General features: G+C 39.4%; 1 protein-coding gene across 1 annotated transcript in view; it reads right to left on the reverse strand.

Moving 5' to 3' along the window:
• Nucleotides 1–26741, reverse strand: part of tnfrsfa (tumor necrosis factor receptor superfamily, member a) — a 53679-nt gene that overhangs the window by 4095 nt on the left and 22843 nt on the right. Inside the window, exons 2-9 of the mRNA XM_007237223.4 lie at nt 11869–12028; nt 8486–8614; nt 6176–6287; nt 5263–5405; nt 5075–5164; nt 2259–2299; nt 1830–2138; nt 621–657 (exon numbers count right to left, since the gene is read on the reverse strand). Of these exons, the coding sequence (XP_007237285.3) occupies nt 621–657; nt 1830–2138; nt 2259–2299; nt 5075–5164; nt 5263–5405; nt 6176–6287; nt 8486–8614; nt 11869–12028 (1021 nt within the window). The remainder of the gene's footprint in view (nt 1–620; nt 658–1829; nt 2139–2258; nt 2300–5074; nt 5165–5262; nt 5406–6175; nt 6288–8485; nt 8615–11868; nt 12029–26741) is intronic.

Consider the following 26741-nt stretch of genomic DNA (forward strand, 5'->3'; position numbering starts at 1 on the left):
TAATGTAGGCGGAGGAAGTCTCCAAGGGTAAGATGCTGGTCTTGTTTCTGTTTACGATTAAATGATGGCGCCATACACTTTTAGTGAATGGCTATGGTAGATTATAGTCCTTCTAAATATATTATAAATTATATATTATGTTGCCTGGGCTAGAAAAGGCCTAAATTTAGCAATTTATATATATTAAACAGAGCTCTAGCCCAAACACAGAGAAGTTAATACATGTATAGGTTTGAACCAAAACCTAACATCTGCTATCTGAGCCCAAAACTAGGCCAAAACTTGTTTTGCTATCTGGTACCAAAACTGGGTCACAATTTGTTTGTTATCTGTGTCCAAAAATGGGCTACAATTTGTCCGTTAAACAAGGCTACTATTGGGCCACAATTTGTTTTATTCTATTTGGGACCAAATATGGGCCACTCAACTCATGTATACATTATCTGAGCAGCATCTAAAATTACAACTATATTTTAGATCTAAAATATACAAACAAAGGATCCTATCCTCTCAAAGCTCATATAAGGTTCTTTTAAAATGTGCAGTCAGTCACACATACTACTGGTCTTGGATGTGAATAGAGGTTATCTGAAAAGCATTTGTTGGGAAAAAGTTATTACCAAGTAGCGGGATGAGCTTTCTGGGAGGGCCATCATCCTGTGAAAGAAGCAAATCATTAGTGTTCAGCTCTAGTAAAGATCACAGAGAGAAGAAAAGGACCGCTGACTTTATCATGATTCATCAATAGGGACTGCTCGAAATTCTTATCGGCTTTGACAAGTCTTTCAAAAACAAGTTTAGACATGTAAATTGCAGATCTGTAACTCCAGCTAATCTAAAGCAGATTCCTGCTTCTGGAAAGAGCTCTGTCTTGAGGTTCAGCTCCACCCTCGTCCAACACGTCTGGTCCTGACAGTCAAGGGTTTCAGGAGCGTCTGATTGTTTTCTCAGAATGTTTAAACCTTGATGCATTTTACTGTGTTTATATTTACTGGTATTTATCTGTTCTATTGTGATTTGGAGTTTTGACAGTAAATTATGTAAAAATATGTAATTATGTGCTTAGGATCATAGGGTAAATATATACACTGGCATGGCAAACAGCAGTATGTAAAGTTATCTTAAAAAGGTTAAATGGGCTTGGAAACGCCCATAAGTAACTGTCATTTACTTATTTATTATTATTATTATTATTATTATTATTTTTAGCATTATTAAACTGTTTTAATTTTAGTAAAAAAATGTTAATTTATTTGCACTTATTATTTAATATGCTATCCCTTTTCTTTTTTTTAACCGTTTTCTAGTTTATATTTTTGTTATTAAGTTTATGGTCTTATTTTTGATGTCCATGCTTAAATTTTACATGTATGTGCACTTTTTAATATCCCTTGTGTATACAGTGCTTGGCTACATTATATAGCCCTGAAAAAAGAAGAGACTACTTAAAAATACGTTTCTTTTATTTTACCAAATTAAAAATCTCTGAAATATAATCAAGAGATTTTTATTCATAAGCATTTTGTACCAGGAGTGGCATCAAGTTATCCAAAAGCAGTGTGTAAGACTGGTGGAGGAGAGATGCATGAAAACTGTGATTAAAAATGATGGTTATTCTACCAAATACTGATTTCTAAACTTTATAATATGAGCTTGTTTTTAGCATAATTTGAGGTCTGAAAGCTTTAAACGCTCTAAATAACAATATTTTTATTTGGAATTTGAGAGAAATGTTGTCTGTATTTGGGGAATTCACTTTAAATAATCTAAATCCCAACTTTTGACTGAAACCAGTATTTGTACACCTTAATTAGGGACATTTTGCTAACCTTCGCCCACGCCTCAGGTTCCTTCTCCCCATTACACATCGGTCTCTGTGATCGAGGGCTGTCGCGAGGGGATTCACCCATAGAGGGTGTGGTGATGGGCAGTGCAGACAGACTGGTCTGAGAGGAGCTGGTGGTGTTGGGCAGGCTGTCCCCCAGTCCCCTGTCCTCGTCCTCCACCGGTATACTTTTACTGCTCAGTCCCTGAGTTTCCTGCAGCAGGGGGCGGGACTCCGGCCGCGGCTCCTCCGCCTCCAGCCCGGCGTTGTGGCTGTTCTCCTTCTCCTCCTCTGACGGAACGGGCAGCCCATCCTGAGCAGAGCGACAGTCGGTGTCAATCACAGACAGCATATTTTTGATTTAAAACAAGAATTAAGTTGACTGTCAATTCATACTATGTTTTGTGTATAAAAAAAAGAAAAAATTACTTACTATTGGAATCTTCACCTCGTCATTTTTATCTACTGTGCTCGCTGAAAGAGAGAAAATACATGTATCATCATCATCACCATCACCATCCTCATCAACACTGCAGTAAATATTATAGAACTATCCCTTATTATGAACTATTATTCTATTTTCTTAAATCCACTACGAATTACACTATATCTATAATAAATGTAGTATCTACTAAGTAATAGGGGTGGGCGATATGGCCCTAAAATAATATCACGATATTTCAGGGAAATATCGCGATAACGATATTTTTGACGATATAAAAAAGATATTTTATTAATTTCAAGAAAACAGTATTGCAGAAAAAAAATTATGTCTAAGCTTTATTTAGTATAAATGCATTTCACACTTAAATATTACTTTTTTTTGCCTTTTCAAGACTCTAATGTAACAAATATCACAAACTCCTTAAAAAAAATTTGCATGATTTAAAATTTTACCTGCAACAAATTATACTAAAATATTCTAAAGCTTCAAAGTCAACAGAAGAACAAATATAAACTAAACATACAGATGACATCTAAACAACTCCACGGATATAGGGAATTATCATGTGATCTGTTTGATTTTCAGACGCTTTGGGTTGAGTGAGGAGTCGACTCACTGAGTGAATCTATTCACAAGTCAATGATCCGTGATTCAAAACATTGTTTACAAGCTCAAGCGTTGATAGCCGCAGAGCCACGGAGAAACTCAGACAGTGGATTAAACTTAAACGCGAGTTTCTGACTGAAATAAGGACTCTAAAGTTAAAACGTGAAGGAAACAGAAGCGCACATTATTGTTTAACAATATATCTAACCGCACAGCGATGACTCTGCAGTTTTTAGAAACGGTAGGATTACGAATTTCACATCGCTGAAGTAATATGTCCACTATTTTTCATTACTTGCTCGGTACCTTTCTGTTTGGCTGCGTTTGGTAAAGCCTTTCTTCTCAACAGTTTAAATTGGCATCATATCCTAAACAAATCATATCCTATAGCTAAACAAAATGCGATAATTCAGTAATTTATTTCCAGCGTTTGCTCTTTCTGTCATAGGGAGTGTATATTTCCAAAGCTGTGGCGATGTTGTGCTGAATCAGCGTAGACTTGTCTGCTTGGAGTAGCGTTACTCACACTGGCCACTGCAGTCACTCCGCGACTTTTTTGGCTTTCCTCGTACTGAACTGGGTGTTTCTGTTTTGATATTATGCGCTTCGGACATACCTTACATATTACAGTGTGTATCAGATATTTTGTCACCAAATCACTGCCACACTACTTAACTGGCTCTCCTATTCCGAACGGGCTTCTCCACAGCAGAGCCGCTTTCTGACATACTTGTTGCTGTGTCCAAACGCCCCACGTAATGAACGTACGCCACACGCGTAACTGTATGACGTACATACGTAAACAACGCAGAATACCGCTAATATCGCGATATTTATTTTTTTGTACCGTTTTAAAAATTATACCGGTATTATCGTGAACGATACGGTATAGTACACCCCTACTAAGTAACATTTTTAATTATTTAAAATATCAAATATAAAATACACTAAGCAACTCTGAATTGTTTAAATTCATCTTCTACTATTAACTATTTAGGATCTATTAAAAATATTCAGTAGTTACTATTAAAGTATTTTATTTTCCTGCATCTAAAAAAAAATAATTTTGATTTGCACTACTAATTACTTTGTACCTATTATGAATTATTCAGCACAATGAATTCCCACTAACTAATCAATATCTACTATGAAACATATTTAGTATTCATTATGATTTAGAAGGTATCAGGAATTAATTATTCAGTATCATCTTATATAGGTTACCGCTATTTTTTTTGTATCCACTATTGTTAAATTCTTCTTCTTCTTCTTCTTCTTCTTCTTCTTAAATCTCTACTATTTATAATTTAATAACTACTATTAAATGTGTTTAGTATCCATTATGAATTTTCCAATTTTTAGTAAATTTAACTTATTTACTTAAGTATCTACTATAAATTATAGAGTATCTACCATGTCTTATTCAGTATCTACAATGATTTACATGATATTATTTGTTCAGTATCCACTATGAATGACTATTTTTTTACTATTATCTATTAAGTATGTTTTAATAAAAATATGTACTATTCTATTATGCAATAGGAAATATAGTATAAAATATTCACTATTTACTGTGAATGTCCAGCTTCATTTGTTCAGTATTCACTGTAATTCAGTAGCTACTATGAGTTATTAAGTACCTATTATTAATTATTCAGTACCTACTACGAGTTATTCAGTATCTATTATTAATTATTCAGTACCTGCTATGAGTTATTGAGTACCTGCTATAAGTTATTGAATATCTATTATGAGTTATTGATTACCTTCTTTGAGTTAATGAGTATCTACTAGGAGTTATTCAGTACCAAATATTAATTATTCAGTACCTCTAATTAATTATTTAGTACCTGCTATGAGTTATTCAGTACCTGCAATGAGTTATTGAATATCTACTATGAGTTATTAAGTACCTACTATCAGTTATTGAGTATCTACTATGAGTTACTGAATACCTACTATGAGTTATTGAGTATCTACTATGAATTGTGAACTGTGGATCTGTACCATAGGACCGCTATACTTGAACATGGTTGCTGCACACTTTTAAAAAATGAAATGTAACTCTTTGAAGACTTTTAGACTGTTTAGAAGCACGATAGGACTTTATTTAAGTCCTATTAAATAATTAATTAATTAAATAATGAATAATTTCCTGTATATTTGTATTCCAGTTTTGCGCAGGGGTGTTTTACCTTGTCTTGCACAAGGAAGCTTCTTCTTCTTATTTAACCACACGAGTACGATTATGATTAAGATGACGAGCAGAATCACGACAACCACCACTGTCAAAGAAACAGAAACAAAAGGCAGGTTTTAGTGGAAGCAGATCTCGGCACAGTTGCAGACGTGCGTTAACAGTGCGAGTAGCTTTTAACGGTACCTGCAACAACAGCATCGCTGTTCTGTGGTGCGGGAGACACTGTGGGTGTGCCGGTGGGGTCGTGAGGCGAGGGAGGGCGTTTCTTGCACTTGGTGTTGGACGTGGGTGTGCACTTGCGCTCCTCAGTTTCGTCCGCTTTGCACCTGCCAAGCAGACCAGACAATAGTTACACCCTTTAAAACAGCGAAGAGTCACAAAAGCAGCTCAGCCTCATTGTTGGAGCAGACAATGGAGATGTTCTGGAAAAGATCAGCTAGGGAACATCTCAGCGCTGGAAAGATCTGATGCTTTTCTTCTTTGTACTAGAAGTCAACTGTCACTCAAACCTTGTCTGTACATAGACGCACCCAAGCCTTTTAGCCTGTGTCTAGGTCTTCATTAGGATGACCTGAATAGTGCATGTGCTTTAAAATGAATTATTTGTAGTGAACTTGATAATAAATAAACATTTTTTAGCTAAATGATGGGGACAGCTGCGTTAGCCAACAGGTAATCTGTCATCACTAGGCCTATTGCTGATTAATAATGTGGGGGATGCTATTTGATGCACCATCGACAATTCACCAGTACTGCAAAAGCTGCCTAAAACTATGTATACTTTCAAGATGCATGACACGGAACACCACTAGGAACCTCTACAACTTCACATGCATTACACATGTGTTACACACATCTGAAACTTAATTCTGGATGCAACTTTTATTATTATATTTTTTATTATTATTAAGATGATGAGTGTATTTGTCTCACAGTGACAGTCCCAAACACAGCTTGCTTCATTCAATAGCCATTTAAAAAAAAACGATTTACACCACAAGTGGAAACCAAGTATAAATGAACGATGTGGGCAGGTAGGTGTTCAGGTGAGTGACTTCAGGGGCTGGGCAGGACCTAGGTAGGCTCTGAAGCTCACCTGGTGCACTTCTTGCACACTTCGCAGGGCTCGTCGGGGATGCAGAAGAAGCCGGGCTTGCACTCGCACTGAGTGTTGGTACTGCTTGTGCACTCCCGCGTCGTTATCTGGTCTGTGGTGGTGATAGAAAGATAGAGATAGAGAGAGAGAGAGAGAGTTAGGCCACTATTTGAAGGAAAAATCAGTTCACAAGCAGTAGTGACACGTCAGATTGCATTGTCCTGATCCACACACCCACACACCTCAATGAATCAGCATCCACCTTCATTATGAGACAGGAGAAAATAATCCCATGCAACACACCCTGCAACCTTCTCTTACTCTCTCTCTTACTCTCTTTCTCTCTCTCTCTCACATACACACATACACACACAGACACAGAGACACACACACACACAAAAGGCCACAAAAAGAGCACAGGAGATAGCCACACCCTGACCGCGTAACCCTAGCCGATCAGATTCCCATGAGCGAGGCCTCCACCAGAGGAAACTCTAAACTCCGGCTATTGGCCGATTCTTCCCTGTCCTTTCACTCCGGCTTCCATGGGAATCCTATGGCGCTCCTATGGGAGAGGCGCTGCTCTAAGCTGACAGGCTGTGTGGCGTGTTTATAAGAATATGCGCTGTTTACAGCAGAGTCGGGCCTCGAACACGCAATCCGGAGGGAAAAGCAGGGAGATTCGCATACAGGCCATGAACACAGGATGCTCTCATAATAAACAAGACCTCTTCATAACAATCAGAGAGAGCGTAACAGCGAGAGAGCAGAAGAGTGAGAGCTGCTTTGTAGGAATCCACAAAATCTTCACTGCTTTTGAAAGACTATATTATTAAAGGACATTAGGGTTGCAATGGTATAATTATAGATTTTCATAGTATAATACTTATCATGTCTGTATCATGGTAATAAACAGAATTACAAACTAAATGTGATGATCACCGATGAGTACACACACTAGATGGCTGCTATGGGATTTAAACTATGAGATTTCATTTCTAAAAGTTTTTTTCCTGTTTTTCCAAGCTGGATTTCTCGCTGGTAGTTGTTGACAGACCAAGGGCTGGTTAGTTAGAGTAAGGCCTAATCCCATTTCACCCCTTTGAGTCATCATTTAGCCCTACTCCTTTGCTTTGTGCATTCCCACCTACAGGTAGGGGTGTCCCGATTTTTGTTAGGCTGGAGGCGTAAGGGGAAGTGTTGGGCTACATTGCCTATTAAATGGGGCTCACTCAAAACAGAGGGCTATAAGAATCACTGGCAGGTGATCAAGTTTTAAGTAGCTGGTTAGTCCCCACGCTAACAGTGAGCTTAGTCAGGTTAAAGCAGTGCTGCTAATAGACACACCACCTGGCCACAGGAGGGGTTGAGTGGTTTAGCCTCAATGCTAACAGTCTGCCTTAGCAGGTTAGAAGCAGCAATGGTTAGCCACAATGCTAACCAATTCTCTACAATTCTCTTATCTTTGTCTTTTTCTCCACTGTGTGTGTGTTTGAGGTTGTTTCTCCGCTGTGTGTGTTTGAGTTTGTGCATGTGCAAGTAAGAATCTCTTTTTTTCACTAATATCGGCAATAAGCTAACATCCATGGTATAATACCATGCCTTTTTATACCACAGTTTAACTTGAAACCTGTTACTGCTGCAAACCATAATGGTCACATTACTGTATTAGAAAGGGGAAAAGATCAAAACTCAACCAAGGAATGCATTAGTAATTCAAATATGTGCCCCGCACTTAACAACTGGCTCCGCGGACAGTTACATCATCGCTTCAGAGCATACCAAGTGCAATTACTCATCTCATACTGTACAGGCATTTAAGACATTCCACCAAGCTGAGAGAGAGAGAGAGAGAGAGAGAGAGAGAGAGAGAGGCAAAAAGATATGGCAGTTTGCTGGAAAACTAATACATTATTCCAGCATCAGAGACTCTGCCTGCTTGCCTCAATCCATCACTACATTTGGTACTTTGGACAACCGTGAACAAACTACATTACCCCTGTTGGATCGTCCGTCACATCTGGTTATAGGGGAGACTTTGGATGAACAATGAAAAACTACATTACCCACAAGGAGCCACCCCTAAAGATAATGTAAAAAAAACAAACAAAGAAAAACATGCATAGGTGTCCCTACTACTTTACTTTCAAGGGAAGTCAATGGAAAAAGACTCAAAGTAACTATTGGGCATTTCTATTGGTCTTCTATTGGAAAACTACCAGAATTGCATTGTCAAAAAGTGAATAAACACAAAAAAATATTTTTTGAATGAGAGTGAGGCTTTGGAAGTAATATGAAAAGCTCCATTACCCATGTGGCACTGGCTGCACTGTAAGCACTGCTCCATGCCAGTTGGATGCTCCGCGTAGGTGCCCGGCTCACATGGGGCACACAGGCCTTTCTCCTGATCAGTGCTGCACTTCTCCTTCACGTAGGTTCCTGCAGAATGAATTGAGAAAGGTGTGTTAGATGTTATTAGTATTTATTATTAGTATTAATATTATTATTATTAGTAGTAGTAGTAGTGCACTTTATGCTAATGCTGCATTCCATTTAGCTCAGAAGTTGGAAGTCAAAGCTGGGCATTTTGTCACACACAATTGATAGGGTGACAGTGAAACATATCAGATAATTGTCAGATAAGTTGTGGTTTGGAAATGTTTTGAAATATTGTACAATTAGTTACCAGTGTTTTTTGATGAACCCAATCAAAATAGGTCCCAGTTTAGCATTGTTAGCCCTCTACAGGATGGTGTTGCCCTCAGGCAACAAAAACACTTTTTCAGTTATTACTTTGACCTCTAAATGTTTTGATATGTAAGGAAGCATATTTAGAAATCCTATTTTAAGGTCCTTTTTTGGCTGTGTTGCTTTCATTTAGCTCAGGTATTTTTTTTTACTTGTTGCCTCAGGGCAACACTACACAGTTAGATCACAAGGCAGTCATGCTAAGCAGTGGTTCTCAATTGTTTTGATTGATATTACAGGTCCCCCCACAAAGTCCTAAAAAGTGGTCTGATTTTTATTCTCAACAAATACAATTATCATGCAATAGAGGGTTAGCCTTGTCATAAGTTAGCATTGCTAGCAATACCACTTGATGGCACATTATGCAGTATTTTGCACATGTTGACATCATGGAAACATGTAATGACAGATCATGGACATAGTGTACGACTAATTTATTGAGATACAAATACATAGAAGGGATAACAGCAGTAGAATTCTAATGCTTTTACTACTTTTGATTTTGATATTTTATTATATCATGATGAATTTGCTATTGTGATAAATGATACGCATCTGCTTACGAATATTGTGAATTAAAAAAATAAAAAAATCAATTACAAATTTGATTACAGAAAGTCGAATTAGTCTTGTTTATTTGGATGAAATTAAGTCATATTTGAATAACAATTACTGTATTTAAGTAACAAAAATGTAATAAGCATTTTTCAAAAATTCTGATACTGATAGGGTTGTGCCATATCGTATTGTATGCAACATTTTCAAATATTGTTATCGCAAAAATACCATGAAATACTGTGAAATTATTTTAGGGTACAATTTTTTTGTTGTTTTTAGCAAAAAGAAAACTTATACTGTTCTCATATTCTAATAAATATATATGTGAGACAGGTTATATCAGTCCATCATCATTTGTTTTACTCCAGTCCTGTAAATAGCATTATTAGTATTAGTATTGTGATGTTGATTTTGGATAATTGGCTTCTGTTACAATCTGGTGAAAATCTTAATTAGGGATGTGCATATCATACTGTATACAATGATATCACTAAATAATATTTTATATTAGTTTTGTTACATTAGTGTATTCTTGAAATACCTTTTTTATCTAATATTTTGCCATATCACCCAACCATAGACACTACTTGTGTATCATAGAACAATATTTTTATAGCCATCTTGGTGAGGCTCTCCCAACATTTCCAGCAGGCAATCTGACATTTGTGGAACTATTGTAGTTGTGTTTTAATTTCCTACTCCTTACTTAGACCATAGAGCTCAAACAGAACGCAGAATAAATGTATAGTAACAAATATATAGTATGCAGACTTACAGAAGACATGGATGGGACAGATTTGTTCTATTAATGGCATGTTTCTCTGCGCTCTGGAACAATGCAGTGCGGCTCAGTGTGACCCTGTGCGCTCTGAAAGCACTAAACGCAGGTATCCAGTTACTCCTGCTTTGTCTCACTTCATTCAGCCTCGCTCTCTATTCATGTCGAAAATAGCACACACTAAGAACTCACTATGATGGAGGAAAAAAAGCCTGCTTGGGTGTCTTCTCCTCAATATCAGTTTTAAAACTACTGGCAGGGTTTATCAGCACTTTTGGGGGGTGGGGACAACGTTAAAAGAGCTGTGACACAATGAACACAATAGAATTTATTTATTGGAAAGGTCGTTTCTGGGTTCAAATATTGAGCGTTTACAACTGAGAGCACGGCTAAACGTTACCCTAATCAAACCAACAGAGATAGAGACTGACGAGTGCGAGAGATCCTGTATCTGTGCATTTAGAGTGACTACATACTTTTCTGGGGTTCTCTCTCTCTCTGTTGTACAAGCGTAGACGTGGCAACTTTCCATTTCAACACTCTCTGCTCTCCTACTGAATGAAAGTTTTGAAATTTTAGTATTTTAGGCACTTTATGAGACGAACCTTAAATTATTTTATTTTCCCAAAATACCCATCAGTACACCTTATAATCCGATGTGACTTATGTATAAATTTTACCAGTCAGGTTTTAAGGAGCAGTAAAGCCACTCCAATGAAGTACAGCGTAAAGGAGTTTTAGTTTAGTTCTCCAGCAGTATTAGCATTAGTCACTATCCATGCTAAGCACTAGCTTTTTCGCAGTTCACAGGTAAGTATCATCGACCTGTAGCCTACTGCTAACCCTGGCTAGCACTGCTGGAGCAGCATTAGCATTAGTCGCTAACCACGCTAAGCGCTAGCTCTTTGTACATTCATAGATACGTATTATCGGCCCGTAGCCTGCGGCTAACCCCGGCTAATAATAGGCTAAAATTAGGCTACATTTACACAGCAGGTACAAGTGGGCCAAATGTGATTTTCTGACCAAATCTGATATACAGCTGTGCTCATCAATGAGAATTCAATTCAGCCTCGCTGAAAAGGACATATTTTTTAATTTCCTTTGACGCTGCAGCCGCGATCTGTAGCAGCATTTGGCCAGTTCATTAGGAACACTGCATGGCTGTGACACGAGCCTTTTAATATTACTGGAAGAAACACATCAGTACAGTATCTCATTTCCCCCTCTCAAGTCCAAGTGTTTAATGTAAATGTTGCATGAATAAAGATTTGGCAGTTTAGACATGGTGCTGTTGCTGTAAATCGGATATGTATCGGATTTTAATAGCACATATTGAAGTTACCCAAATCAGAATCGATAATGTCATATTGAGAGTATCGTTGCTGTTGTTACATAGCCACAAAAACGACATGCCTGTGTCACGTGTGACGTAAAAGATCAGATTTGGGCCACATTTGGGTGCTGTGTGAACATAGCCTTAGTTCCGCCATTCAATTTTGTCTTGTTGCCTCAGAGATGTGTGTTACAGAACCACAAAAGGCTCTCTGAAATGGAGCCCTCATGCAATCTATCCTGCATGTCCGTCTGCAGTTTCTTCAGCACTCACCAGCCTCGCAGTTCTTGCAGCAGAAGCCCATGTGTGGGTACTGCTGATTCTCCAAGCATGCCTGCTGCCGGGCCGTCCGGTTCTGGTGGGATTCTATAGGCCAGTGGCTCTCTGCTGCTCCACTGCTGACCACGCTCAGCATCAACAGGAGGAGAGGAACCTGCAGCGACACAGAAAGAAAGAGGCAATCCATTTAAATCAGTTCTCTATAGGTGTGGCCAGGTGTCTGGTACATTAACAGCTTTACTTATAAAGTAAAAAAAAAAAAAAAAAAAAACACCAAAAAAACAAAAACAAGAAAACGCAACTCAGGATGACTGACACGAGGTGTGTGTTCAGGCAGATTTAATCGTTTATAAGATCAGCACAGGGAGACTGGGGCACTCAGGTACTTTCACATTCTCAGCAAAACCAGTTCAATCAGGACTGAGGAAAGTGTCTGGACACGTCAATCGCACAGACGCTTTAACATCAACAGTTGACACTTGTGATGCGTCTGATTACAATCACTACTTACTCATGCAAAAGGATTTCCCTGCTAATCATATCTCCACCACAGCTAACAGACAGACAGATACATACCCTAACAGACAGACAGACAGACAGACAAGTAAATACACACAGACAGACATGTAGAAGAAAATATCAGAAAACTAAACAGAAATACAGACAGATGTGTGGCTATGTAGACAGTAATACAAAAATACAGAAAGATAAAAATATAGATGTACAGAAAGACAGCTACACAGAAACATATGCAGCAGAATAGGATAAAGAATAACAAATATTTATCTATTTTGGCCAAATTAACTCTTTATATATAAAGAAAGGGAACATAAAAAGACAGATTGACAGACAGACAGAAAAACAGAGCGACAGAAAGATAGGAAATATAGATAGACAGACAGGCAGACTGACAGACAGACAGAAAGTCAGACAGACAGACAGGTGTGTAACATTTATGTCAAAGATATCTGACAGGAAGTGAAAAAAAAGATAAACATAGACAGAAAGGTAAATATATATAAATACAGACACACATCAATAGATAAAGAAATAGAAAACTAGACAGAAATACAGACAGACACATGTCTAGACATATAGACAGTCAACTAGAGAGACAGACAGAAGATGAGCAGCTACACAAACAATAGACGAATAGACAAATTGACAGATAGGGATATAGACAGACTGACCAAAAGACAGACGTACTGACATGTGACAGATACGTTAAAGATATGTAACAGGAAGTGAAACAAGAAGATAGACAAAAAGGAAGACAAACAGATGGAAAGAGAGACAGGCAGAGCAATAGATAGATAGATGGACAGAGAGAGCCAGGTAAAGCAACAGACAGTCAGGTGAATAGACAAACGGACAGACAGAACTATAGATTCACAGAAAGACAGACAGACAGAAATACAGACCAACATGTGACAGACATGTTAAAGATGTGTGACAGGAAGTTAAACAAAAAGTTAGACAGACAGACAGACAGAGAGACAGGCAGAGCATCAGACAGGTAGATGGACAGTCAGGCGAATAGACAAATGGACAGACAGAAATATAGACAGACAGACAGAACTACATGTGACAGATACGTTAAAGATATGTGACAGGACGTGAAAGTCAAAGACAGACGAAGGTAGACAGACAAATAAAAATACAGATATACAGACAAACAAAGATGGATACATTCAAATGGATGAACAAACATTAATACAAAAGTATTAATACAAACAGCTCTCTGTCTCGCACTCTCTCTTTCACACACACACACACAGGTCTTTGTCTGATCTGAAGACGAGTGAAGGCTCACGGGAGATGAGAGTAGAGGAGCGGTCAATTCTTCTCCTGATGGACCTCGTGTGAGCAATCTACCCTTTAATTTAAACCATCTGATGATATAATGAGAGCAGCTGCAGAGCAAAGCAAATTAACACAGACTCTCCTGCAAAAACATGAGTCTAAACTCACACAGGGTTACCATAGTGTCTGACACACACACACACTTACTCTATCTCACACGCACACACACTCTCACTCTGCTGATATGGACTGGGGTCCTTGGCCGCTGTATCAGAGGCATTTCTGGGGAGTTCAGAGACGAGTGACGGGATTGGCCTTCAGAAGGCTTCACACGGGCCTACTGTTCAGACTTCCAGTGAAAGAAGACTAGAGGAATTCAGCTGCACAAAAGCTCAATCTTCCCCCTCTAACCCCAGATGGAGTCTATCAGTGAAAACACATTTGATGTCTGATTTGCAGTGCTTTTAGTTTTATACTGGAGGTAAATGCTAACATCGCTAACACAAGCAACACAAAATAAGAGACCACTTAATAAAAATGAGGAGTTTCTCTGATTTTACCAAACTGAAACCCTCTGAAATATATAATGAGGAGGAACATGGATGACCACAAGCCATCAAAACAAATTTAACTGCTTGCATTTTTACACCAGGAGTGGCATAAAAGTTATCCAAAATCAGCGTTTAAGACTGGATGAGGAGAACATGCCAAGATAAAGTAAAACTGTGATTAAAACCAGGATCATTCCATCAAATATAAAAAAAACTTTATGAATATGAATTTGTATTCTTTGCATTATTTGAAATTGCATTATTCTTTGCATTATTTAAAAGCTCTTTATATTTTTTGTTATTTCTAATTTTCTGCAAATAAACACTCTAAATGACAATATTTTTATTTGGAATTAGAGAGAAACTCAAAAATCAGAGAAACTGATTCAGAAACTGAAGCGATCTCTTAATTTCTTTCCAGAGCTGTAGAACAAGAAACATCTGGCCAAGTTTGAGTATTTTTATTTACAACTTTCAGTAGTAAAATACCTCAAAATGGGCTAGGCGGTTTACTGTTTAATGGAATTTATTTGTATAGATGTCCTTCTCTAAATCCTCCTTGCATCAAAGGTGGCCACAATTTTGAGGCCTGGTCCTCACAGCCTGGAACAATGACCCTAGATAACAGCAGAAGTGTTTGAGACAAACGAGTAAATCAAATATATTTGAAGAATCCAGAAGTGAAACATTTAGCATTGTTTTTAGCATCAGGTGAAGCAAGTTATATACTATTCAGTTCTGTTTATGCTGTTTTGGTTCTGGATTAATATGAGGAACATCCCAAAATGAAAAGCCACTCTTATCCCACAAAAACATTGTAAACATTGTTTACCGTACTGGGCTATTTTTTTTTTTATTTGGTGTCAGAATTTAAACTGGTTATAGCTCTGGTCTGCACTTTACACTAGGTTTAAACCTGGTTTAAAGCTGGTGTCCATGCTTAGCTAAGCTAAAGGCTAATCTTTACGAAACCAGCTTTCCCTTCCATATGTCCACTAATGCTACCTCAATAACGTGATCTGAGACTCTTCAAAAAATAAGCACACTGCGCTTTTATTTTCTTCTGAAAGATGACAGAAATGTCCCTCAGTTCCTCAGCTAGCTAAATATGCTAAAGTTAGCCTGACACTAATAATATCAGGTTCATATAGAGTGTGAGAGAGTAAGAATAGGTAGTTCATAAAGTGTGTGTGTGTGTGTGTGTGAATAAGCTGGAGAGAGAACAGCAGGTTTATGGAGTGTGTGTGTGTGTGAACAGTAAGGATAATGGTGAATGTGTATAAAGCTGTAGCTGTATTCGAGCGCTTCGCTCACTCCCTCAGGCGCTTCTCTTTATTCTCCGCTCCTTTCAGCCGGACACAATGAGACGGCCTCATTTACGGCTAAACAACACGCCTCAGAGCCGCCACTTCAAATGACCCACATTCTCCCGGCCACCGGACACCTGGGTAGAAACGCTACACCGCCGCTAACGCTAACGGCCTACATTCCCCATTGTCCTGCGGCACAAAGGTGCGCAGGCAGGGGGACCGTCCGGCCTGCGGAACAACAGGCTGCATTATCCACCCCGTCACAAAAACTCCAATCTGCAAGTGTTTAAAACACAGACGGATTCAAACCGTCCAAAACAACTATGCTGAAGTCTGCTTCTGCTTCTAAACAAGTAATATAGGAAGGCTGATGTCCATGCTAGGCTAAAGGCTAATCTCAAGCTAGTCTTTAAGAACTTTAAGAGGTCTGCTACCTCAAAAAAGCTGGAGGAACTGGTTTTTAAAAAAGGAAATAGTCAAATTTAACCATCCTATATTATAGCTGGGAGGCTAATGCAGCTAACAAGACACTTGTACATGTACAACAACTGTGTTAGACAGGGCTTGAGGAGCAGGCCCAGAGTTCACAGTATTCAAGGTTCAAGATGAAAGAGAAGTACAGTAGGAAGGTTCAAGCCCATGCTAGGCTGAAGGCGTAACCTTAAGAGACCAGCTGTTCTTTACATTTGTCCGCTATCTCGAAAAACAAAAAGTGCTGGACTGATTAACTAGTTACAGAAACTGACTAAAAAGTCAGAAATCAGTTTTACCTCTTTCGTATTATAGCTAGAAGGCTAATGCAGCTAACAAGACACTTGTACAACAGCTGTGTCAGACAGGGCTTGAGGAGCAGGCCCAGAGATCACAGTATTCAAGGATCAAGATGAAAGAGAAGTACAGTAGGAAGGTTCATGCTCATGCTAGGCTAAAGGCTAATCTTAAGAGACCAGCTGTTCTTTACATTTGCCCGCTATCTCGAAAAAAACAACAACAAAAAACAAGCACTGGACTGATTCATTAGTTACAGAAACTGACTAAAAAGTCAGATATTAATTTTATCTCTTTTGTATTATAGCTAGAAGGCTAAAGGAGCTAGCTAGGTACTTCTGTATGCACAGAAGAGCATCAGACAGGACTTGAGGACCAGGCCAGGGAAGTATCAAGAGGTTTAAGATAAAGAAAACTACAGTAGGAAGGTTTATGCTCATGCTAGGCTAAGGGGTAATATTAAGAAATCAGCTGTTCTTTACATTTGTCCGCTGCTGGACTGATTCATTGGTTACAGAAACTGACAACTCAGCCTTTTCTCTCTTTCGTATTAAAGCTAGAAGGCTAAAGAAGCTAGCTGGGAGCTAGCTAGGCCTCATCCACACAAATCTGGCTAAGTGTGGGAAAAACATCACACAGCGAGTGTGCGCTGGTTTGTTTTTTGCTTAGCCTTTTAGAATGAGCCTGAAACATGGACAGCGCCTGGATTGATCCTGTTCTCTCTGCGATTTGTGGATTAATAACACGTTTACAGCTTAATTTAACATTCCTCTTACATTATCTAGAATCCCTTCAGTCTTTGAGGGAAATGATTCAAAACAACTGTAATGAGATCGCCTGAGGATGTTCATTTTTAGCATTTTTGAGTAGTATGGCATTTCTCTTTCTTTCTCATATTATAGCTAGAAGGCTAAAGGAGCTAGTTAGTCACTACTGTGTCCACAGTGGATCATCAGACAGAGCTTGAGGACCAGGCCCAGAGAACACTGTGATACAGCAGTGCCTGGAAGGTAGCCCAAGAGGAGGCTAGAATACAAGCTAAAGGCTAACCTTAAGAGACAAGCCGTTCTTTCCAAATGCACAATATCAAAAAGGCTGTAAGCATAAAAAGAAATACTAACAAAATTTAGCTAGTGTCCTCATTTTCTATATTGCTGCTAACAAGCCGTTTCTTTCTACATGTCTGTTACCTACAAATGACTGGAAAAGCTTTTTTTTTTCATACTTTAGTATAGCCAGGTTATTTTCTTTTTGTATTATAGCTAATGAGCATATGCAGCTTACCTCAAGAAACCAGCTGTTATTTCCAAAAAAGAAAGAATACCTCAAAGAGATCAGTCAAACACAACTTTAGCCAGTTTCCTCCCTTTTAACATTACTCTTATTTTAACATAAGAGGCAAATTCAGCTATCTGGATAAATACGCTAAATGCTGATTTAAGTGTACTGGCTCATCAGTGCATCTCAAGCTCTATTTCCCTCCATTTCTATATTATTGCTGGGTAGGGAGAAGTAGTAAAGCATCGTACTTACTAAAAACTAGACAATATTGATCACATCTAAATTTCTCACTTGTGCTTCCATTTAAGACCTTTCTTACTATATTATAGCTAGAAGGCTAATGCATTGTGCTACATGCTTCAAAATACCTTAAATGTTGATTCACGCCTTAATTTCAATTTCTCAAGTCATTTGAAGTATCAGTGTTTCTTACACACTCATGCTTTTATTTATGATGGTCACACAGGACTGTATCCAGTTGCCTTCATTTCTATATTAGCTCATAGCTAGGGGCTAGGATGCAGCTAGATTTGGAAGATTATACCCCACCAATTAGCATAGTGATAACTGCATGCCTACGCCACCTGTTCAGTAATATCTAATAGACTTGCTAATGTGGTTTTGGACACTTTTATGTACAGTATAAACATAGAGGCGCAACAGATAAAAAAAAAATGGTTGAAGCCTGATAAGTGTCCATGTTTATAGATAACAGTGTGCCACATAGAGTGTCAGAAACCACACAGTCAACTGATATAGCTTTGATATTATATTTTGATATATTTTACATTATGTGGACTGGCAGAGGACTTGGCAAACTGCTCTGTCCTTAGAAACAACGTTACTAAAAGAGGCTCAGATTTAGCAGAAACAGCTGCACGATGCTGGGAGCATTAGTGTGCATGAAACGATGTAATGGAGCCCGTAACACTGTTCCCCTCGCAGATTAGGGCTTCCCACAGCGCCGCGGGCTCGTACACTGCCCTACAACTAAATAAACAAATATAAAGCAGGCTGTTCTACACATGCTGGCAAACTCAGTACTGCCTTTAAGGCTGAATGGGCTTTAGATCAGTGAGAGCTGAATCAGTGCAGTGCTATTCATAGACAAGAGTGCTATTCTACAGGGTCTGAATGAGATACCAGTTCCACTGTTTAATATAATAATATTAGTAACTTCGTAATAACATCTTAACTTGTACGTAATTGGCTGAGTAAATGGTAAGAAACAGCCAGCTAGAACAATATACTGTATTATTTGCACCATAAGGCACACTTAAAATACTAACATTTTTCCAAAAATCGAGTTTCAGTTTAGTTCTCCAGCAGTATTAGCATTACCCGCTAAACGCTAGCAATTCAGCCATTCAGAGGTGAGTATTATAGGCTTGTAGTCTGCTGCTAACCACGGCTAGCACTACTGAAGCAGTATTAGCATTACCCGCTAAATGCTAGCCATTCAGCCGTTCAGAGGTGAGTATTATAGGCTTGTAGTCTGCTGCTAACCCCGACTAGCACTGCACTACAGACTCAATACATGTCTTTTGTGATAATTCTCTATTCATAAAGTTCTCAAAAACTGTTTAATTACAAAAAAAAGTGTTTACTTTACCTCCAATCAAACAAACGCATTTACTGTGTTGCTAGAACGTTTTGTAACCCCATTAAACTGGTTGGTTGGATAGTTTGTATTTCTGAAGAAATTCAACATGATTTGATCAAACTAAGAGACCACTTCAGTTTATGATAGTGATTATAATGTTCTCTGATTTTGCTATTTATAGGTATATGTTTGAGTAAAATAAACATTGTTGTTTTATTCTATATACTTCGGACAACATTTCTCCCAAATTCCAAATAAAATAGTCATTTAGATCATTTATTTGCAGAAAATGACAAATGGCTGAAATAACAAAAAAGATGCTGAGCTTTTAGACCTCAAATAATGCAAAGAAAACAAGTTCATATTCATAAAGTTTTAAGAGTTAACCCTGGTTTTTATGCGTCTTGGCATGTTCTCCTCCACCAGTCCTACACACTGCTTTTGGATAACAGTTCAGCTTGGTTTAATGGTTTGTGCTCATCCATCTTCTTCTTGGTTATATTCCAGAAGTTTTCAATATGGTAAAATCAAAGAAACTCATTATTTTTAAGTTGTCTCTTATTTTTTGTCCTCAGAGCTGTATACATAAACATATGGTTCTAAGTATGTGAGAGTTTGAATGGCAGTTTTTAAAGTTTTTTTAGCTGCTGATATGGATGCATTTTGTCTGTTGCAAATATTTAGATAATATAATGTATCATGAAAATGTCTTTTATATATATTGTGATATAATATTTGTACCATATGCCCCAGCTCTAGGTTATAATATTACTAATGCAAATCAGTTGTGAAAGCACTGAGCGAATGAGGAATGCGAGGCAGCGGAAAGAGATAGAGATGTATAGGAATTCAGTGTGCATGTGCAAGAAATTAGAACATTAGGAGTGTGTGTGGCGAGTGTGCATGAGTGTGTGCGACTGTGTGTGAAGACTAAGCCATGCCTCGGCTCCAAAGGAACTCTCTGGAAGGCCGCCATGCCTTGTTGTTCTAAGGGAGTTTCCTGGACTAAGCAGCGCTGTCGAGACACACTCTCCCCGCTCACGTCAGAGTTTCCACAGGCTCTCGCTCTCTCTCTCTCACACTCTCTCTCTTCTGCTCCTGCTCCCACTCTCTCTCTCCCTCTCACACACACACACACTCTCGCGCACAATCGCGCCATTAAGAGCGAGCTACTGCAGAGTGCGGCGATGAGCGAAGCAAGACGGATACAAAAGACGGAGTGTGAGAGATGGAGCAAGAGAGGCTGGAAGTGTGAGAAAGGGCATACGCGAGAGAGCGCAAGAGCTACAGACAGGCAGAGAGAGAGAGAAAATAAAGAAATGCAGTGAGAGCACAGATTCCTCTCTCTTCACCAACACACTGCAGCCATTCAGGCGCTAGGAACCGTAAAAGTCTTCCTAATGAGCTGCACTAAAACTCTGTCTCACTCTCTTACACACACACACACACTCAGCTTGTAAAGCGTTTCTCCAGACAGTCTCTATGCTGAACACTCGACATACAGTGCAGCAAATGTTGGGTATCTGCGCTAGGCTTGCTGCGGCGGAGACTGAGGAATTAGTGGTGTTAATAGGCCGCACCTGTTGTGCTGCTGCATATGGGCCTCGGACCTTATATAGAGGCATCTGGGTCAAAGGTCACTGCTGCTTACTGTAAGAATGCAGGAGTAACTGGAACAGATGCAGTAAACTTTGCCATTTTAAAAAACAAAAACGTATGAGCAATTTTTAATGCTATAGATAAGCCATCATAAGCACCAAGTGTCCAAGTGCTGTGTATGTTGCAAGCTATAGCAGTGAAGTGAAACTGCTAGAGCATAATAAAAACTACGGCGCACTAGGCTTCATGTAGTGTATTAAAGGTCTGTCAGAATGACTGTGTGGAATATATGAGCATTACAGGGCATTATAGAGTGCTCCCTATGCTTCCTGTAGTGTATTACAGTCTGTCAGAAGGACCATGTGGATCATATGAGCTTTATAGAGCATTATAGTGCACCCACTATGCTTCCTGTAGTGTATTACAGCCTGTCAGAACGCACCATGTAGATCATATAATCATTATACAGCATTATAGAGCACCATCTATGCTTCTTGTGGTGTATTACAGTCCTTCAGAAGGCACCATGTGGATCATATAAGCATTATAGAGCCTTATAGAGTGCTCTCTATGCTTTCTATAGTGTTTCCTGTAGGGTTTTACAGTGTCAGAATGCAACATGTGGATCATATGAGCATTATGGAGCATTATAAAGCACCCACTATGCTTCCTGTAGTGTATTACAGTCTATCAGAATGCACCATGTGGATTATATAAACATTATAGTGCATTATAGAGCACTCACTATGCTTCCTGTAGTGTATTACAGTCTGTCAGAATGCACCATGTGGATTATATAAACATTATAGAGCATTATAGAGCACTCACTATGCTTCCTGTAGTGTATTACAGGTGCTGGTCAACGAATTAGAATAATTAGAAATAGTGCAATCATGAAATTCTTTGAATGCATTTTTTGTGCAGAAAGCAAATCAGGTGTTCACCGCACCTGTCCTACTCGTTAGACTAATCACAGAACTTGTTACCTGGAAAAAATTTGCTCAGCTGAGCTTTCCAAAAGGCCCATTTAGGCCATTTAACTGTGACACTGTTGTTTTATTGAATTAGAATAATGGAGAAACCGTTTCATTGAATTAGAATAAATGCTCAAATTTTTGTTTTCTGTGAAGAGTGTTCACTGTGCAGTATAAAGTCAGGGTTGAGTAGAATTTCTAAGTTGTAAAATCAATCATGGGTAAGCAGCACGACCTCTCAACCGGAATAGTGGCTCAAATTCAAGCCCTTCGCCAACAAGGCTTGACCCAAACTAAAATTGCTGAGCAGCTCGGCATCAGCCAGTCTTCCGTCTGCAAAGCTCTCAAGAAAAACTGCAGCAAGCGCACCAACTGTTCCGGCGTCCGAAAAACTTCTGCTCGCGACAACAAGCAGCTGAGAAAGATCGCAGTCAGCAACCGGTTCAAGTCCACTTCCGAGCTCACCGACTTGTGGAACAAGCAGACCGGCGCTGACGTCTCCAGATCAACCACTTACCGTCGTCTGCGCGAACTCGGCTTCAAATCTCGCGTTCCAGCAGTAAAACCGATGCTGAACAAGAAACAAATGGAGAAACGGCTGAAGTGGGCCAAAGAACACGGCGAGTGGACTGCTGAAGACTGGCAGAAAGTGGTCTTCAGTGACGAATCACGCTTCTGCATCCCCTTCGGTGACCAAGGTCCTCGTGTCTGGCGTCGTGGTGGCGAAACCTACAATCACGAGTGCGTGAAAAGATCCGTCAAGTTTCCCCAGAGCGTTATGGTCTGGGGATGCATGTCCGCTCGAGGTGTAGGGAAACTCTGCTTCCTCAAGAAGACTGTCAATGCTGCCGTATATCAAGATGTTCTAGAAACGTTCCTGATTCCGACTGTTGAGGAACAGTTCGGCGAAGAAGACTTCATATTTCAACAGGATCTTGCACCGGCTCATGCGGCAAAGTCGACCAAAGATTGGTTCACTAAAAAACAGCTTGAAGTTTTGGCATGGCCGGCCAACTCGCCTGACCTCAATGTCATTGAAAACCTTTGGGCCATCGTCAAGCGGAAAATTCGCGACAGAAAGCCTACTACGCTGGACCAACTGAAGCAGAACATCGCCACTGCCTGGGAAGCTGTGAGTGCGGAAACTTGCGACAAGCTGGTCAAATCGATGCCGCGGAGACTTCAGGCAGTCATACAAGCCAAGGGGGCAGCCACAAAATACTGAGAAAGTGATGATTGTAATTATAATAAAAATTATTCTAATTCAATGAAACTGTTTCTCCATTATTCTAATTCAATAAAACAACAGTGTCACAGTTAAATGGCCTAAATGGGCCTTTTGGAAAGCTCAGCTGAGCAAATTTTTCCAGCTAACGAGTTCTGTGATTAGTCTAACGAGTAGGACAGGTGCGGTGAACACCTGATTTGCTTTCTGCACAAAAAATGCATTCAAAGAATTTCATGATTGCACTATTTCAAATTATTCTAATTCGTTGACCAGCACCTGTACAGTCTGTCAGAACAGAGTGCATTTAATATGCTTCCTGTAGTGTACTACAGTTTGTGAGATTGACTTATTTTTGTTGCTTTTTATGTTATATATGGTCTTTCAGTAAACATTGTATCTTTTTTCATATTTATACAGAAAGTAATATTTTAAAACGATTGGCACGTGTGCTAGGTAAGTACCTTTATCACATTAGGAAATGTGGTCATTTTAGGATGAAATTTACCACTCACATTCTGTTTTAAATAAAAATGAGAATATTAACAAGGATAATCATGCCTACAGTGGGAACATATGCATAAATTATAAGGGTTTTGAACTACAGCTCCATAATGAATCATGTTTTTTTTAAGCTATGATGACAGCACAGAAATGTAGACCTTACAAAATGATTTCCAGTACCAACACTGGTGTGATCAAGTAAAGGGGGTGGTCCTAGCTACTGGGTGGGACTTGAACAGGATTTGACTGGGAAAAAGAAGAGAAAAACAAGCGAAGAAAATAATCCATGAATAATAAGTCTGTGGGTCTGTCTGTCTGAGCGAAACCTCACATCTTTAAAATGGTAACTCTGCAGAGGGACAAACACTTTTTTTCCCCTGAACTTTCTAAGCTAATCTTTTCCACAGCTCAGTTTCCTCATAGTTCTCTGCACGTGTGTGTGTGTTACAGTGGAGCAAGCCTGTTGTTTTAGGCAGCAGGGTGGTGCGTCTGCACCACCCTGCTGCCTAAAACAACAGGCTTGCTCTTCTGGGTTGGACAGCTCAACCGTCCGTGTGGAATCCACTGATTCACCCGGCCTGGAATGCGCCAGCCAGGCACAGGAAGTGACATCATTTCCCCCCACTGTCTCCCGCTGCTCTGCAGCTCTGCAGAAGACATGCCACCTGTCCCCTGGCGTCACACAGGCCACAGTTTTCCATGCCTTTAGCCCAAAGCTAACATTTAAACGTGAAAAAAGTAAAAGTCCTTGACATTTCAAGCCTTTCAGCGCCTACTTCAAACACTGACTTTCAGATAGGGCAAACTCTTTGGGCTGAAATGTGGTTCAAAACATCTTTAAACAATATTATAACTAAAACAATAGAAATCATATTGCCCTTTACACTTCCTGTAGTGTATTACAGCCCATCAAAATGAGTGTTTGGATCAAATAAACACTATAGAGCTTTGGAGAGCACCCCCTAACAGACATTGCAGAAGATTAAAGAGCATGTTTTGGCTCATTTTCTGCAAGCTCATTTTGGGGCAACGGGAAATGCAAAGTAAAGTGTAATCCATAAGAAAAAAAAGGGCCAAATCTGTCCAAATCTTAGCTAACGCTAAGTGTTTTGCTTTTGGATGAATTTTCGTAACCCTGGTTTGGATCTGAACAAGAATTCCGATATAATGACTCAAACCTCAAAAATGACGAATCACAAACTTTAAATGACTAGCAAACCATCTCCCAATTTCAGGAATGCCTTGCCGACACCGCTTTTCCCAGCCAAGACTGACGTTTGTCAAACAGTCAGGGTTAATAAAAGAATGCCTGACATTCCATAAGACCGCCTGCAATCATTTTCGGAGGGCCAAATAAAAAGACGGTCAATAAAACGCCTGAAATATGTTTATATTAACAAAGCAAAAGAGGACTGATGATTGTAGACCAGTCAGACACAGAGCTGCACCAGTTTACCCATTAAGTCAGTGAAGTCTGAGGTTTACGATTTACAAAACTTGGATTCCATACAAAGGCTACTTAACCAAGACTCAGTTTCCCATAATGCTGTATAGGCTGTGCTGTGCATGCAGTAAAGGTCATATGATCACGACGGCCAGCTAGACAGTGAAGGAATGTTTCTGTCTGGTATGTTGTGCAGGTGTTTGTCTGTAAAATACAGCCATGCTTTTACTTCATAGTGGAAAAGGAACACAGCAGTCATGTCTGACAGTTCAATCATTTCAATCGATTCAAAGCCACATGAGACATTTACTAGGGGATCAACAGTGGCAAAAAAAAAGTTTTGAAAGTGTTACAGGCATTACTTTGCCTTATTGCACCAGACAGATTTAATACAACAAAACCAAGTCTTCAAAACCCATCAGGTAGTGTCTCCTCAAATACTTTTCGGAACACATTTTTGCAAAGAAATTTTTATAAAAGTTTTATAAAAGTAAAGGCATATAAGTGTAAAAGAATATTACACTTAATAGTCAGTTCACTGGTTCAATTCCTAGACCCCAGTAAAGGCCTTACAGAAGCAAGCTTGTTATAGTCAGTTTGCTGGTTCAATTCCCAGACCCCAGTAAAGGCCTTTGAATAGAGGGCATGTTATAGTCAGTTCACTGGTTAAATTCCCAGACCCCAGTAACGGCCTTAGAGAAGCAAGCTTGCAATAGTCAGTTTATTGGTTCAATTCCCAGCCCCAGTAAAAGCCTTAGAGAAGCAAGCTTGTAATAGTCAATTCACTGGTTCAATTCCCAGACCCCAGTCAAGGTCATGAGCAGTAGGCTTGTAATCGTCAGTTCACTGGTTCAATTCCCAGACCCTGGTAAAGGCCTCAGAGAAGCAGAACTGTCATCATTAGTTTACCGGTTCAATTCCCAGACCCCAGTAAAGGCCTTAAAGAGACAAACTTGTGTTAGTCTGTTCGCAGGTTCAATTCCTAGACCCCAGTAAAGGCCTTAGATAAGAAAGCTTTTAATCATCAATTCACTGGTTAATTTCCCAGACCCCAGTAAAGGCCCCAGAGAAGCAGACTTTTAATTGTCAGTTCACTGGTTTGATCCCCAGAACCTGCAGCCATGGCTGATGTGTCCTTGAGCAAGGTACCCAACACCAACTAATCCGAACATGTGTTTGTACTACCCTAGTCAATAGTGTCAGTGTGTGTGTGGTCACTGCCACAGATGGGATAAATGTTCAGCTTGAATGTCTTTGTGCTGCTGTGCAATGCTTTGCTGTGGTAAAGCATGGTTTCTCTTAAAGTGGAACAGCAGCCTTTTTCCTGAAGACCTGCAGGCTCTCAATCAAACTGGGCTCATTTAAAAGACGAGGACCACCCCCACACCCTCATCCAGGAGGTAGAATCACTCGTAAACATTATGAGTAATGGTTGATTACCATGGACAACAATTCTGAAGCAAACAACTGTTTCCAAAACAGATTTACAATAAAAAGTAATGGGCATTTAGCCACACTTCAACACCTGCCTATTGGCTTCCACTGTTTGTGTGTTTCAACTCAGCGGCCTATTTTCCACTGCATGCCAGAATGGTTATGAGTATGGAGGGAACCCATTCTAGTGGCTTTTCCACACAGACACAGTTTGGCTTTGTCTAGTTTTCGCAACATGGCAACTGTTCAATGGGAGGGCTTAATGACGTAGGGATCTACTGACTGGCTAAACGTGGGCATCACCATTTTGTCAAAAAAAGATCCATAGGTCAGTGGTAACAGATATAAATCAAGTTAAGAAGCAGCAGACT

The sequence above is a fragment of the Astyanax mexicanus genome, chromosome 17 (assembly GCF_023375975.1).
Source record: "Astyanax mexicanus isolate ESR-SI-001 chromosome 17, AstMex3_surface, whole genome shotgun sequence".
Lineage (NCBI taxonomy): Eukaryota > Metazoa > Chordata > Actinopteri > Characiformes > Acestrorhamphidae > Astyanax > Astyanax mexicanus.